At 31.0% G+C, this 18,071-nt stretch overlaps 1 protein-coding gene across 5 annotated transcripts in view; it reads right to left on the bottom strand.

The window, feature by feature from the left end:
- Positions 1-18,071, bottom strand: part of LOC148279850 (protein phosphatase 1 regulatory subunit 14B) — a 94,275-nt gene continuing 76,204 nt past the window's right edge. For all 5 annotated transcript variants that reach the window (XM_088229302.1, XM_088229304.1, XM_088229303.1 and 2 more), the window contains 4 exons: positions 4,280-4,570; positions 3,137-3,226; positions 1,673-1,714; positions 1-1,299 (listed from right to left, as the gene is read on the bottom strand). In XM_088229302.1, the coding sequence (XP_088085428.1) occupies positions 1,258-1,299; positions 1,673-1,714; positions 3,137-3,226; positions 4,280-4,570 (465 nt within the window). In that variant the 3' untranslated portion in view covers positions 1-1,257. The remainder of the gene's footprint in view (positions 1,300-1,672; positions 1,715-3,136; positions 3,227-4,279; positions 4,571-18,071) is intronic.

An 18,071-nucleotide genomic window follows, 5' to 3' on the forward strand; every position in this document is an offset into this window, starting at 1 on the left:
TTTTGTTTTTCATAGATGTACCAGGCATGTTCAGAAAGAAAGTGTACTGTGACTAAAACGGGCTGTAGTTTTTTTATTTTTTGAGGATTGGCAACACTGAGGTGGTAGAACACGGTAGAACGTAAACTCACGTTGTATTGTCCAGTTGCGTGAAAGATGTCAGTAAGAAATCCCACCAAGTGCGAGCCATGTGCTGTGCTTCACTTCCTACTCGCAGTAGGAATAACACCTACCAATTTTTTTCACAAATCAAAATGACAGAACAAGTGAGTTTATGTGGCGTTTCTCAGGGGGAGACCATCAATGTACAACAATATAGTGAGACCCTAAAAAAACTCAAAAAGAGCATTTAAAACTGGATGGGAATACTGAGGAGAGAAGTGCACTCGTTAAACGTCAACGCTCAACCTCACTCAGCTTTGGCCTGGCCACCAAGGTGCTCTTGGACTCATTTGGTTGGAATTTTCTTAACCACCCCCCATATTGCTCTGACTTGGCGCCTTCAGATTATCTTATTTTTCCCTTCCTGAAGGCACACATGGATGGAATTAAATTTTCAACCAATGAGCAGGTGCAGAAAAAGGTTCTGAAGCGGGGGAAGGAGGTGGCAGTATAGTTCTTCGAGGAAGGCATAAAAATGCTTGTGCCACGGCTCACCACATGCATTGAACGGGATGGCGATTATGTGGAAAAATAATCAAGAAGTGTATTACCAATATCCTATGGTTTTTTTTCAAATACACTTTTAAAAAAATCTAGTACACTTACTTTTTGAACATACCACGTAGGTAATGATCATTTCCTTTAGTAGGTACTCTTTACCCTACAGCTATAACATTTATACTGTAATTTCATTAGTTTATGAATGGGACATTAATATGTTGGGACGTAGCTTTTGTTCACAATGTGCCAATAATTCGTTGGGAATTCAATATTTATAATAACAGGGTATTCGTAAAAAATAACATACTTAATAATGTTACACATACTTAGTTAGACTATACTAATATGTAGATAAAAACACAAATACACAACTAGTTTGCAAGGAATTAGGGAAACATTACTGGATACAATTAAGGATTTCACAATGCACTGGAGATATACAAATTATTATATTTCTAGATCTCGGTAAGTACATGTACATCAAACATCGTGGGGCTAGGTTACCAAATTTGTCTATGGCTAAATTATTTTTAAACTTATAGTTTCAGGTATAAGTTACATTTTGGTTACAGTAGGTGTTAACGACACACTCATTCAAAGTGTTTTGGCCTTTTCTAGCAGTTCGTTTATGAATTTCTGAAAGAAAAGAAGAGAAAACATTAAAATTACATTAAAAAATACATGCTAAAAATTCAAAAAGTTACAAATTTAGATTTTTAAAAGATTTGGTGAAAAAAGATAAATATTTTCGAAAAAGGTTTTGCAAACTTTGGTTAATTTAATAGGGAAGTTCAGTGCTTTTTTTTTTTAATTTTTTTTTTTTTTAATTTTAATATATAATTTTATCAGCGCTTTATAAATAAATAAATAAAAGTCTTAATTAAGTTAACATTTTAAACTATTTTTAATAGATTATTAAAAAAAAATTAAATAATTACTAAGTTCAAACTGTGTAAGTTTAAAAAAAAACTACAATTACATAGATATAAAAACACAATAAATTACTTACATTTACATCTTTTGGGGGTTTTTTGGCATCTACTAAAATCATCTGAAATAGGAAAAAATATTTCATTAAACTATGAAAAATAGAACACATGCAATTAAAACATAAAAATTGAATAAATTCATAGTTAGCTATTAAATAATCTAGAAAAAAATATTAAAAGGCATTCAACTTCTTTAAAAAGTAAAGATGTATGTCTTCCAAATATTTATATTTTTTTATCAAGTCTGACTGAATGATGTCAAATGAACATATAAATCAAAATTTTAGTAGTATTAATTGTTATTAAATATTTGTACCGACTTTTCTATGTCTACCGGTTTCGAGACTTACCCGTTTATTCGTCAGGACACCAATCAAACCAACATGCAAAACCCACTATACACCTTCACCATAGTTGTTGCACAAAAATATAAAACCAACACGACATGCATTTTAATAAGCACATACACTGATTAGGACAAACGTGTACTGATTTAATTATATGGTATGGTTATTTGATATGGTGAAGGTGTACAGTAGGTTTTGCATGTTGGTTTAATTGGTGTCCTGACGAAGAGACGGGTACCTCTCGAAACCGGTAGACATAGAAAAGTAGGTAAGTGGACATATATTTAATAACATTTAGTAAAATGTTTGACCACAAAGTTAATGCATTAAATATTAATAATATAGCAATATTATTAAAACTGACTACTTTGAATATTCATAAATGCCACCTTTATTAGAATTGGAATTAATAATTAACCTTATGAGAATGATTATCTTAATTAGTTTGGAAAGAGATGTAATATTGTTAAATTATGTAGATGTTATAATTTATTTTGAATTGATCCAAAATATCTATATTTATGTACATTAATTAAAGTATAAATGTAAATGTGTTGGACACCATCAAAAATGAAAGTAGATACTCATTTATATTACTGTAGCACAACAACTGTTCAAGGAGATGAGAAGACTTCTTTTGTTGACTATTTTTACTTTTGTAAGGAAACTTAGTGTCTGGAATATTTTCAAATTTTCAGTTTAGAGTTCAGAAGGGTTTTGGCTGGCGTAGTGGTCAAGACACCTGACTTACACACGGAAGGTTCCGGGTTAGATTCTCGGTGAGAACACAAAAATTTAATGTGCCTGGGTGTTCTATAATGTAATGATTTTTTCCCTTGAGCTAATGTATAAACTTATTTTGTGTAAGGAAAAGGATAATTATTATAATAATTATTTATAAATTGGTACAGGGATGGAATGGCGATGTGTTCAATGTTTATGAGTATAGTATAAAATAAAAACGTTAACAATAGGAAAACAGAAATAAGAAGAAACGAATTACACATATACCACATATTTGCCTTCCCTAGGCTATATAATGTTCATGCAAGTTTTTCTAGATATAATATATTTTCCACATAATATAGATGAGTAAATGAATAATTTAAAAAAAAATAATGGACCACGTGTGCTTACATTGAGATGACTCCTCCTATGTTCGTCACTGTCCATATCAAGGAGTTCATCTATGTCCACTTCCACCTCATGAGTTTTGACATTATCTTTCTGAAAAATAAAAAAAATATTTGATTACCAATAAAAGAAAAAGAAAAGTCATATAATTACTCAACTCCACACAAAAAGCTTTGAAAAAGATTTTCCCCTTTAATTAAAAGAGATAAACAAGTAACCAAAAATATCAGAAACAACATTTTAAGATTATGCAATAAAAGGTGGCAGCCAAATCTGGATGGTTTAGTCTTAACTATTCACAAAAAAATAGATGATTGATGAGTATATAATATTTTAAGTACATACAAATCCTTAATAAAGACATGTACTTGATTTGCACACATTTGAAATATTGTAAAAAAAAACTTATTTCGTACTTGTTTTAAAAAATGTGCAGTATTTTTTTTTTTTAATTCAGGCGTTTTAAAATAAAGAACGAAACAAATCTATGTCTCACTCTCTTTACTTAATGTTAAGGAAAGGAGAGATGGAGTTATCTTTCTGCAGATCGTAAAAGGAATTTTGATAACTTTCTTCAAAAAGGCTTATCCAAAGTGCATTTATGAAGATTGGGCTGAAAATCACGAACCCACTGCACGCACACTGGCCAATTTCACACCATGGTGAAAGCCAGGCAAACGCAATAACCAGTATTCCATGAGGCCGACTAATCTTCATTTGATTTCCTTTTGTAAGATTTTTACCTGAGAGTAGCATCTGAATGCATTTAAAATAAATACTAAAGAATATAATAAATGTCAATCCACCTTAATTTTACTGTGCTGTGTGAATTTGAATGATATGAGTGAAATAAGCCATTTTCAATCAGATATCATATGGCTGGTTTGTTTATTTGGATATCCTTGTAATAATAAACAGACATTAGTTATTTAAATCTATGGTTAGGATATTTTTTTAATGATAACCATTTTGAAAAAAACGCAACAATTTTCACATTACTTTTTTGGTGCAACTGGTCAAAACAACAAGAAAAAACTCACAAAAATCAGCAGGTGGAAGAATTTAGAAATGCGGATGTTCAAACTCAGGCATTTTTATATTACCTTCTCAAAAAGATTTTCCATTTGCTCAGATATGTCAACTTACAGGAATCTCGTAGAGCTTCTGCAGTTCGTCGTACAGCCACATCTCGACAGCGAGCCGCTTCCTTATGAGTGCCATTTGGTGGGACCCATACTTGGCGGTGAGGAACTTCTCCCTTCGCTCCTTCACCTCCCCTTTCTCGGTAAAGTTGACGTGCAGCCCGGATTTAGCGGGCGAGCGCTCCGTGGGGGACATGATAGAGGCGGGCGGGGGTGCAGGAGGCGCTGGCGGGGAGGGGTAGCTCGCCGCGGCCGCTACTCCGCACTCCATGCTACACTGCGCCGCTGGACGGTTCTGGAAAGAGACATGACCATTGCAATTATCACAATTTTTACTTTAAATGTCGACGGACAGAAGTGCAATAACAATAAAATCTCCAGCCCTTTCTCAAAACCCTTTAGTTTTTGTCCTTGTTCGTGTCAAGTTTCTGGGAGGGTCAACATGAAATATTTGCTTATAAGGTGGTTTGACACTAATACATATTTCACTGTCGTTGGACTGACACCTGAAGCGTAAGATGAATAACCTTTTTTTTCTGTAACACATGACCAAGATACACAGCATGTATTTACCCAATGTAGTGCACTATGCACAATCAGGTGCGGATTAAGTTTTGATGATGATGAAGACGTTATTTTTTTAATATTATTAATTGAGTTTGAAGAATAAAGGAATACAAGTTATGAATAATTTTCGCTCATATGATTTATCCAAATATTTAAAATTTTTGGACCATTTTCAACGAGCTGTAAATAACTCACTATAAGAAGATGGGAAACATGTTGCGATAGAGCGGAATTCGAAAACCTTGGACTTCTAATTCGTGAGTCCGCAACACTAGCCACGGGACCACAACCCAATTAAATTTCATAGAATGTGTGTAAATATCAGTTTTTGTAAAAATAACCAAAAAAATAAATATAATATTAAACTGGCCAATTCTGTATCCCGGGGATGAAGAATACAGTTAGGTGTGTGAAATAGAGCAAGAATACAAGATGAGTATTTTTGACTAGATGGCTGCTTTCTGCTCAGTTTGAATTCTGTAATATAACTGTTTAATATATAAACTGATAAGTTAATACATATTTACACACTTTCATCGTACACTTTGTTGCAATTTGATTAAGATCAATAAAATATGAATGGTCAGTGCTTTCACCTTATTCTAGTATGACAATTTAGCATTTAAAAAAGTAAAAATAAAGTTATCCACTTAAGTAGTCTTTACGTGTCATATACAAGGGCATGGTTCTCTGAAAAAATCGCAATTACTCTTGGAAACTGGAAGATTGACAATTGATTCTAGTTAATTACTTTAATGCGTTCAATCTCCATTGTTTCAAAGTCCAAGAACAATGGCGCATGATAACCGCTTTTAATGACAATGTAAACATTTCTTAGGGATATGCCATCTTTCTTGCATTCTGCTTCAAGTTTATAGCATCGCAAGCTGATATTAAAATTAACAGATGTTCGACGCTGTTAGGAGATATTATGGGATTACCATATGGATATATATTTATTGTTACATTTGCGAAGGCAAGATGATCAGTCTTACGCTTCAGAGGAACAGTGAATACAGACCGATTTCTTTGTTTTGCAACAGGCCAAGAGATTCTTTACTTCTCAAAAAATCCATAGATTGCGTTAAAACGCTTAAACACTGTAAAATTATTTTCAAAATCTTTTTTATAATAATGAAAATCACAAGTGAAAACAAAACCAAAACCGTTCGTTCAACAGTAATTCAGATGTATAATATTTAGGTATTTTACTACTATTGTATTAATAATTCCAATAGTAACGAGCAATATTTTATTTGAAGTGCCGTCCTTACAAAGAGTGCAGTATCTAGCATTTTTGATGACATTTCATTAAAATGCAGATGAGGAATCACGAAGAAAAGATGTTAATTTTAGTCTTACTCGTGTATCAATATTCTTTTAGGAACCATGAAATCCAGGAAGCAAAACTGTGCTAACGAGATCTTCAGTTTATCTTTAATTAAGTTATACTATCAACAATATTTTGAGTTTGTCCAATTTTTTGTAGACAAGGACTGGATTTTTACTCTTTAACTTCGCAAACATTAACAGGTGAAAGAATCGAAGGAATATAGATGTTCAAATATGGGCAGAATGGTGAATGTTACACAGTGTGTAAAGTGGCCACTTAAACCAGCCATTGACAGGTCATGAGCCCTGTAGATGCCTGGACTTCTATATTACCTTCTCTTAAATGGTCTTCATCTCTGTTGTAATATGTTAAGTTATACTGTGTTTAATTTATCTATTGAATTTAAATGTTAATCTCAATATGAAAAGTAAATTGATATCTCCGTTTTTTCCTTTCTTTTGGTTCGTGGCATAATGATGACATGCATAGATTGAAACAACAAGAAACAAAACTTTATATTATTTCATCACGTTTTTCTCGGAAACATGTCTATCTAAAAAAATGCACTCTTCATTCGGAGGGCACTAGGGCAGTATAAATAATCATAATTACTTTTTTCTGTGAATTTTAGTAGATGAATAAATTGTATAATGAAATATGTAAAAACAACTAGCTTAATCAAATCATAATTTTATTTATAGTCTATTCAAAACTAATCTTAGAACTGATGATAAAACCATTAGGATGGGGTACCTAGTACCTACTTGACTATTATCTAAAATCTACTTATTACCTATGAATATACTATAAAAAAACTAAATGATCTAACTATGCAAACCATTTGTTTGAAAGATCACAAACATAATGGATAGTATTTATAACTACAAAAGTGTTATTAATGATGTTTGGATGATTAATAGTAAGGTGTCATTTGTTTGGTATTAATTGGATACAACTAGCGCCATCTATTGGCATTCTCACAAGTAAAATTTTTAATGGATTTTTTGCAGGTTCTGATCAATAAATACTTCAGACAAAATTTTATTTTATTAGAATCAAATAATTATTAAGCTCTTATTATGTAAATAGAAGTAAGTTCTCATAAATTATCTTTATCTCTAGAATACTAAACCTATGTCAAATATTAACATATTACAACAGACATGAAGAACATTTAAGAGAAGGTAATATAGAAGTCTAGGCATCTACAGGGCTCTATATTACCTTCTCTTAAATGTTCTTCATGTCTGTTGTAATATGTTAATATAAACAGCTCCCCAGGGAGTTGAATCCAGTTCTTGTCTACAAAAATTTGGACAAACTCAAAATATTGTTTATGTCAAATATGTTTTCATTATATATTTTTGTTGTAAAATATGTATTATCAAGGTTTTGGGTGTTTTTCTTGATAATGCATATTATTATTGCGATTTACATTTTATTTCTAACTGTTGTAATTTTAATTTTAAGATCTATTATGTTCCATGTACCTATTTAAAAAATGTTTAAGGTTTATCTGTTTTTTCTGTCTTGTCTGTAATATTGTTTTTCTCCCATTTAACATATATATATATATATTTATATAGTTGGATAATTTATAAAGCGCCATTTTTGTGAAAATCACCTCAAGGGTGCTGTACAATTAATAAATATCCCAGTACGTCTTGCAGCTACAGAGCGCATGGACGGTTGGGATTCTAGTTCCTCGTTTTCAATTAAGATCAATCAAAAATTATAACAGATAGGAGCTAGATTACAGGACGTCTTGCAGCTACAGAGTGCATAGACAGTTAGAAATTTAGCCCCCATTTACACATTTTAAAAATAGACAAATAAATTTAGTGTATTAAAAAAATAAATAATATGAATAGTAAAAAGGAGTAAGATTACAACACGCCTTGCAGCTACTAAACGCATAGACGATTGGAATTCTAGACCCCGTTTACAAAATTTAAATATTTTAAAGTTGATATATGAAAGCTAGATAACCAATCATCGTGCAGCTACAAAGCGCATGGACGAGAGGAATTCCAGCAAAGTTAAAACAATATCAATAAATTTATAAAAAATAAAGTATAGTAGTAAATTGGTCAAGTGTTCATGCCAAGAAGTGAGCAATAAAAAACTAAATAAATCAAACACTGTTTCAACTCCATGGTTAACAAAGGGAGATAGATGTCCGAAGAGAAGCTTTTGTAGACAGTAGGTAGATATCGTCACCATGTGGCCCGCTGGCTGGTAGATAGTTTCTGGAAACGCATGTGTGTAGTACTATTATGCCTTTTGTTCCAATGACTTGGTGGTGATTTAACATTTATAAACACTGTTTATTTCTTGCTAGTATTACCAAGAATGGTAAAAGCGATAATAAATGGAAAAAAAGACAGATAAAACAAAAACGTGATAGTGATTTTTAATTTTTAAAATATCACAATGATGTCGAAATTCCTTCAAAGTATTTGACATCATTATTGTTTTGCTTAAAGCAAGGTTAATGACTTTTTTAGGTGGCAGGTCCGCTCTTCGGAAGAAAGGCCGCTCCTGAACTCCCAACTAAAAAGATTATTCGTTTAAATAATAAATAAGTGCATATTCATATTTTGTATTATATCGAGGCAATATACAGGTGTTCTTTAAACCCTGTCACATCCGAAACCACGATGATCAGTACGGGCAAGAAGACATATTGGCACATTTAAAAAAATATTTTGAACAAAGAAAACTTTTAAAAATAAAATGTTTAAAAGAACAAATAGTTGCTTTCTTCTGCAGGGGAGAAGTGAGGGGAGCGCGGCGCAGTATTAGACTCCCCCCCCTCCTTGTTTCTCCCCTGCAGAAGTAAACAACCATTTGCTTTTATTGATATTTTATTTTTAAAATTTTATTCGTTCTAAAAATGTATTTGAATGTGCCAATATGTCTTCTTGCTCATACTGATCATCGTGGTTTCGGATGTGACAGGGTTTAATGAACATCCTGTATGTATTTTAAATTATGTACAAAAAAAATATTGAAGTAGTCTACTATGGATCCAATTATTGTAATTATATTTCTAAAATAAGTCAAATGTCTTTCTATAAAATATTATTATATTTCCCGTGACGAAAAGTGGATACCATTGGTTTCGTTTTTATTTTATTAAAATTTGAGGTGGTTTGTCTTGTTAGGACATTATCAAATCTAAATAAAAAAAAATAGAAAAACACCGCAAGGAGTCGAGGGTGGGGAAGCATTAGATTCAGATAATATAGGAGAGGAAGTCGGAATATTAACAAAAATCAAACAAAACATGGTCGTGCCATATCTTTTTCGGTCTTCCTCGTTTTCTCAACATTCGCATTGTAAATCTTTTAAGGTGTTTTTTCGCTGTCTATTCGCTCTACATGCAAACGCAAAGCTCTTTTGATTTTGTCGATAATGTTTATCTCAGCCTTACAAAATGTACGGATCTCGACATTTGTGCACATATTTCACATTTGCCTGAGAGATCGCATTTCGACAGCATTTAGTCTACTTTCATCCTCGTTTTCCATACTTCGCTCCTATACATTAGGGTCAGCACCGGGACTCCACTGTGAACTGCTTATGTTGCTTCCTGCGACACACATTTATTTGTCCAGGTTGATTAAAATGCACCGTTCACTTTGTTCCCAGCACCCACCCTCCTTTCAGTATCTTTCTCTTTCATTTATTTATTTATTTAATTATTTACATACATAAGTTTATTGTACATTATTTGAAACATAAGTTCCAACTCCATGGGACTAAAAGTCCTGTGTTGAGATGGGACTAGCAAATAGTTGACACAGACACATGAGTATATCACCACAAATATAGGATCAGAAGGATAAAAAATATTATTTTGAAAAATACATATATATATATATATGGTAAACAGTACACTCAAACATTCAGAAAATCATCAAGGAGTTCCCTACTAAATCCCTCCCACTAAGGCAAATCCAGTCCTTAATCCTGAACTACTTTCTTGAAAATTGTTTTTGTCCTTGAGAGCTTAATACGCTCTTCCAAAATATTGAACACTCTCGGTGCGATAAATGAGAGATGCCTCTGAGCAAAAGTCGTACGGGTTTTGGGTATGATATAATTCATGCTCTGGGAAAACCTCGAACGGACATTTTATCCCTAGTTAAGATATATCTCCATTCACAGTGATCTCACATTTGGCCATATTTTCATTTCTTTCAAAACTCATCACATTCGATTTATCGACATTCAATTGATAAATCAATTAATTATCTTTACGCCTGCTTCCCTCGGGCTAAGCCCGCACTAACTACTTATTTACGATCCAGACTCGATTACTTGAAAAAACTTTACTTAATTCGCAATCAAAACAATACTGCATCAATTCAATATTGTGCACATGATGCACTATGCACCATTCTTTGCCGATTATTATATTTATTCAGAAATTCAGAGCTCACAAAACAGGTGTGTAAAAAAAACATTTACATCATAAACTATTCACGAAGACCTTGCTCCAAAAAAGTTTTTCTCAAGCCATTTTTGTATATTAAGTACTAATATATTCATTGCTTATCGAACAAATAATTAGTAACAATTATAATTAATCAATGAATGAATGAATGAAAACCTATTAAAGAAAATTAAACAAACCCACACACTTGATTTTTCGGGTGCTTGACAAATCAATCTATTATTAAAAAGTTGTTTATTGAAACAATGTTCAAACGACAATCGTTATTGATTGTAGCTACGGGAAATGGTAATGAAATCCATCACAGCTTTTTTATGACGTAACAGCGTAACATCAAAGGGAATCGCAAGAGGATGAAGTACGACATGACGTCACTTTTATTTGTATTAATTTATTATTCAAGCCTCACATGATAAAATTACTTTTCAATGGATGCCGATTCTTAATATTTTGCGATGTTTGTATTTGTGACTATCGCAATAGTTGGCGTAGCTTAAACTTTAACACGAGTGTTAAAACATTCATTAAAAAAAATAATGTTCTGAAATATTTAAAAAAAACAAAACAAAAACCAAAATGACAAAAAACCAACAGACTACGACAGCAAAATAAAATATTGAAGCTAGTTTATGACCTCCCGTATTTAACACCAACTAAAGAACTCTAAAAAATCTAAACAATTTAATTTTAAAGAACTTTTTCAACTACAATCTTTCAAATTTATTCTTAAGTTCGCCATTGATATATCATTGTAGACAAATAACTAAAACTTGAAAAAAATTGTAATTAACATGGACATAATACAAGAATATCAAAACAATATCACATACAACATTTCAAAACGAGACAAGGACAACCGAGAGTAATAAATCAAGGACTTAAATTATACAATAAACTGCCAGACAAAACGAAACAAAAGACTCAGACAAACTATTCAAAAGATGTAAAAAATATTATTATCAACAACAGAGTATGAATAAAAAAATTTTTTTTTTTTTTTGTAAAATCCGTAAGGGTTAATAAATAAATTAAAATTAAAAATTAAAACCATATTTCAGCAAAAAGAGGCAACTTATAATGCTTGTTAAAAGATTATGCGCTACATAATATTATTAAGATACATTTTTTTTATTCAGTGATGTAAATACATTTATTCACAAAGAAAAGTAATATAATACTATATAATTTGTGGACAAAGTCGAAATTCTAAAATGACTTTAAAGTGAATTACAGTTATTTTACCAAATTAAAAATAAATAAATAAGTTTACTAGTAATTGAGGTGGATTCAAATTAGTAAATATTATTTAAAGATTGTTTTACTTTAATAAAGAGCAACTTGATAAATTAAAAGTTCAGTGGGCAAGTTGTAAAATAAAACTATTAAGGAGCTTTTATGTCTATTATCCTGGAATCGATTAAAAAAACAATTTATAGTGTTTTTGAAATGTACGTATTATAAATATATATTAATAAAGTTTAATCAAAAGTTTCAACTTCCTCCTGACAAAAGAAGCATCGCCGTGAAAGTTGTAATTAGAAAAAGCTGGGCGAAGTTTTCAGAAAACTCATTTAACTTCAGAATTTAAATCAAAATCTGCATTATAAATAATCAATATACACACATATATTTTTTCTACCTACTATTAAGTAGGTTGGGTTTTAATTCATAGAAATGGTAATTTTATAATCACAAGTAATTGATATTTTAAGGACACTCCTGTATATGATACAAACATGAATAAGTAAATTTTAATGAATTATTTGTTATATTAGAGAAAACAAAATTCGAAAAAATCCAAAGCACAAAATATAAATTACGTAATATGTATAAAACTGATTCGTATATTTCATGAAACACGAAAAATTCAAATACTTTTTGAATGACCAAATAATTGTGTAATAAATAAATAAATCTATCTAAACAAAAAAATGTGTTGAAAAGGTTTTCTCAGTAAGGAATACTTTTTTAATTCAATTATATAATGTATTCTAGTGAAGTTTTAAATAAATAATAACAATTCAGAAAAATCTTTGCAAATTTGAAATTATATTGCGAATAAACTTTGTTAACATATATACCTAAATAAATCGATGCATAATGAAATTGTGGGCAAACTTGGGCGTCTAGACCAGGGCGTCATTCTGAATCACTCTTACAGCACGAGTAAATAGTTTTTCTCGTGTATTTTGAATGTAAATACACGAGATAATACGGCCGCGAGACCGTTTGGAATACCAGGCAAGATTAAAAAGAGATTCAGTTTTAGCTTTTCTGCGAAGTTTATCGCATCTCACGCACATTTCTGAATACCTTGAATATTTGTCACGCGTAGTCTAGATATATTTTATGATACATTTCACTTAGCTATTTTTGTGATAATTACGAAGGCTTATTAAATCGTGCCCAACGGATTGCGTCGCATCATTTCCTCGAAGATTTATTAAAATCTATTAGTAATTTTAAGTTACAAATAGACAACTGTAATTCAACTCCCATAAAATTCGTTATTTTCGGAATTCGTATACGTGGAATCCGATATTTCTAACATTAAACAAAATAACTATCGTTCTTATGTTTTTAACTCTTGTGTGGCTGTGATGTCACACTAGTCGACACAGGACACAAGATTTGATATATCTCTCTTATTTTTAAAAACCTTAAAATAGTATTTTTTGTAATCTTCAAATGGACATTTTCACACCGGATTTGGAAAGTAAAATTTGTATAATTAGGCTGGATGTTAATACAAAAAAAATTATCTTTGCTACGCGAAGAATGAATGTCCGCTAATTCAACAACACATTTTAATAAGAGAGAGCACGAAGACAGAACTCAAAATAAGGAAGACAGAGACGCCGTTCTGTGACGGGTGTTGGGTAAAACAGATTCAGTCTTCAGTCGGTTTATGACTGTGATGGGGGACAGACGCGCGCAATATGAGAAGCGTATTTATGATTTTTATTTTAATTTGCTACAACAGGGCAAAATTATATCTTTATTTGCATAAATTATGAAAAAATAATTATTAAACAGTACGCCTCTATTTTTTTATTTTTTTTAATGCCTGAATTTTAAAGGGTATTCCGTCTTTTACTAGTGGTAACACGATGTTACATCACCGCGCGCAAAGGGATTATTTACCACAGTCTTTTAAGAGTTAAAGGAAAATAGCGCTGTATCATATACTACATTTATAATGCTATCTTCAACATTTCTTTCCTGACTACAAAGACATTTTTTTCATCAATATTTTAAAATTTCCCTTTCGATTTATCGGAAGATGCTTTTAAGAAGTTGTTGCGTTTATTAGTCAAAATAAAAACAAGTGAAAAATGACTTATTGGTTTGCTGAAATATTGAGTATTTTTCTTTCAGACGGAATATTCATTTTTTACTAATCCATAATATTATATTATATACGTGCGTTCGAATATTTGACAAGCCTTTGTAAATGCGTAAGTGCCGGTCGGTGGACCGCGTAAACATACATTTTTGCTCTGAATTATTTAAATGAAAATTCATTGTTACTCACAATGAGACAAGGTTTATTAAATATTTGAATGCACTGTACGTGCTTTTAAGTTTAAAGTTAATATTGAATTATTATATACGCCCCGAGGGCTTTTACATGACAGGTACAAAATTAAAATTTAAGCATTTCATTGTATAAAAAGACAATACGTAGGCCTAATAAATATGTATCTAATAAACATTAATTTTATTAATGTATTGAATTACACTATGCTTTATATATACATATGTATATAAACAAAGATGAGTTACTGTATAAAAGTAGATAGGTACATAAAGAAAGGTTTTTGAAAAATCATAACAGTTTTAGGCAAAAAGAAGGCATTATTTGAACGCAGGTTAAATAGAAAAAGTTACGGTGATTTGGTATTCTTACCACTCAAAAATTTAAGTGAAATTCCTCGCTAGTATCGAATCAACATTTTTTTATCATTAGTATTGATGCCCTAACTTAGCGACTTTCTATTAAAATTGCATAAATATATTATTCAACTCATTGACAAAGAAACGGATTTTCCAAATATTTTACCCGAGTGATAACGAAATGGAATACTTACCTAAAAAACAGTTTACTAGATTTTTGTGGTTGGGTGGCTGGACATAGTAATTTAACACGAGAAAAAACGTAAGACAGATTATGCGGAAATCAGAAATAAAAGAAGTAAAATCAGCATATCCAATTTATCAGACAATAGGCAGGCGGAATTACTGAGAAAGAGGCAAACAAGTAAGTTAGACGTCTCGGAAATGAATCTACCAAAGTTAATGATGATTAGCTTCAATTATAATCTCATAAAATGAATTGTTATTGTAAAAATTGTGCTAAGGCGTGCAATATTTATAAATTCACAACGCTTTTGCATCGCTACCAATAAATAATGGAAAACAGGATCAGTATTAGATTCCGGAATCGAGATCTGGCCGTTGGCGCTGCGCGCTGGCGTCGATTGGCCGCTCTTTTCGTGAATAATATTTGTACATGTACAGTTAACGTTACGAATATTTCACAGGTAAAATAATATATCCAATGAGAGACTCCACTCTACATGCAACTAGGTACATTTCCTTAGAAAAACCTTCGTTTCAAAATCCTTTTTATATATTCTGATTATTGTCGCGTAGGGACCTTTAGAGATCGTTGTCTGTGCGCTTCTTCTAGTACAGTTAGTTTACTGGATATAATTAAATTGAAAAAGAACCCATTGGGAGTACCTCCATATGCATATACATATCTTAATCATATTAAACATCCACTTCCACAGCAAGTCAACCTCGCCCATAATGAATCAACAATCAAAATATTTTAAACATTCCATAATATTCTGATACATTAAGAAGTCCTACAAAACGGACAGACTTAGTGACAGAAGCGAATGGAGTCTCTCTTCAGGCCTCCAGAAGCGAATGGAGGCAAATTTTTGTGAACTAAGTAGGTAGCTATACCTACCTATAAATTATAGGTAGATGTACCACCTCGTCGTGTCAGCGTATTTGCCTACCATGCAAGAGGTCTCGGGTTTGATTCCCGACATGGTTGACGTGATATATTTATTTTAAAAAGGTGTTTTTTATTTTAGCAGCCCCTAGTGCCATTCAAACGATGGAATGGTGTCAGATATATGTTCTCGAAAATAAGTTTTATCTTCTCAGTATACAGGAGCAGAAAACTCAACGGATGATAATTTTACTACTCCTAAGCCCGTTATTGTATATATCAAAGGTGCAATTAATGTACAATGCGGTGTCCTATGCATCATTAAATGCGGAAAAGGAACGATGATGCTGTTTATTTATGGTATAAAAATTCACTAGTGCTAAAAAAATGTGATTGAATTGAAAATTGCTGCTGTTAAAAAATAAAAGTTGTCAGATAACAAAATTTAACCACTTTAATTCGGTTTTCAATATTGTATTTACAAAATGTAGGTACTAAGTATTAAAAAATCATCAATTAAGTATTCTTCTTATTTGAGTAATTAAAAAAAAAAAAACTGAAGTAGAACACACATAAACATATTCTCATGTGTGTTCTAATAATAGCATTGTAAATATATTCAATTTAAACATTGTTTAACAGATTTAAAAATAGATGTTTTTTTTCTTAAATGTTTTTTTTCCACATCGTAATATTTTTTTACGGTCTTAAGTAAAATTGAATTTTGCGACTTCGCATTTTTTATAAATGGAATGCTGATTTTATCATATTCTCTGGTATCATGATCATAATACTATACCATGATCATAATAATACCATACCATACCATGATCATAATAACATACGTATCATGATCATAATACAAGGAATTGAAGCTGTACAATGAGTTAAAGGAGATATAAAAAATTGAAATATTTAAAATTAATTTGAAAAAATATGTTATTGAGAAATTTTGATAATAAAATTGTAATGTTATTAAATGTTTATATTATTTCTTAAGATGTTATGAACTAACTTAATAAAGCATAAATAAATAAATAAATGATGATTTTTTTTACAAAATTCTGTGTTTTTATTAGAATTAATAATATTATGAACAAATGTCATTTTATTTTTTTTAAAAAGTAAAACATTATTTGTTCATATCTTTGTACTTTGGTTTTTATACATTGGATACTTTATTTTTAGACCCTAGTCCTAAATGTATTTTTAAGGATTAATATTTCGTTTCGTTCTAAGAACAAAATTAAGTAACTTTACTTAAGCTAGCAACTAAAAAAATATACAATAAATATTGTTTTCAAACCGATTACAATATTATATGCGTAATTTTGATATCTATAAACAGTATACAATATAATATTTACATTTAAAAAAAAAAAAATCGGTAAAAGTAATACGCTATAGATACAGGCTATCAAGCAATAATATCAAGCTAACTAATACATCATGTTTGAACATAACATGAGTATGTACGTATTGGAATAGAGAAATGATTTTACATTATCCAAATTTCATATCGCCTTTTCACGGAATTAGATGCGGGTAATCACGTAACCAATAATAACAAATAAATACGAGTGAACGATCAATTATCGCTCATTAAAAATAGTTTCATTCGCATGCGAAATTTATTACCACGTAAAAAAAATGTTATACTAAATGGTTATTTTAAGTATCGCTAATTATTATGAGATCCTTCTATCTTTCAGAAACCTTTACCCTTTATAGGACATGTTTTTTGTTTAGATTTTTTCCTCTTCAAAACCTAATTAAATATGTTATTTTTAAAGATAATAAACGTACTGCATTTGAAAATCTAAGTGGTAGACTGATCTACCCTCAGAGTAATAATTCGGACACCCTTTCGTACTATTGCATAGAAAAAAGCGTTCTAAATTTTTAGTTAGGTTTTCGGTTTAACGACAAACGTGAAATGGACGGTTTTGGTTAGCGCTTGCAATTCTCGACCTGAGTTCCTACGGCCCGTTGTTGTATTGATTTATTTTTTTCACATTATAAACAATAATAAAGATAATGTGACCTCACTGGGGTTAGCCGTGTTGAGGACACTAACCAATATACTTTTTTTTCTTCATTAATATAGAGAGAGAAATTAAAGACAGTGTCAAACACTACGTATTTATGTTTATATTTCATTTCTGTATACCTATATTATTTACATTATAAAATGCACAATAAAAGAACAAAAACATAACATTAACTATACGTTTGTGGAGCAGGTGATTCAATATTGGTTTGGGCGAATGGGACAATTCATTTTACTTCTACCCAAAGAAATAATTCGTAATGTTTGTAAACTATAGGTAGCTTCGTGATTGATAATCACAGATGTGGGCGACTCTATAAGCGGGTGGCGTATCATTACTCTAAGGAACTACCAGTTTACGTTATTATGATACTATTGTAACATAATACAAATGCTTTTGCTCCAGTGATCGTCA

This window comes from Micrasema longulum, unplaced genomic scaffold (assembly GCF_059751315.1).
Source record: "Micrasema longulum isolate JH-2025_06_02 unplaced genomic scaffold, ASM5975131v1 h1tg000662l, whole genome shotgun sequence".
In the NCBI taxonomy this organism is placed as follows: Eukaryota; Metazoa; Arthropoda; class Insecta; order Trichoptera; family Brachycentridae; genus Micrasema; species Micrasema longulum.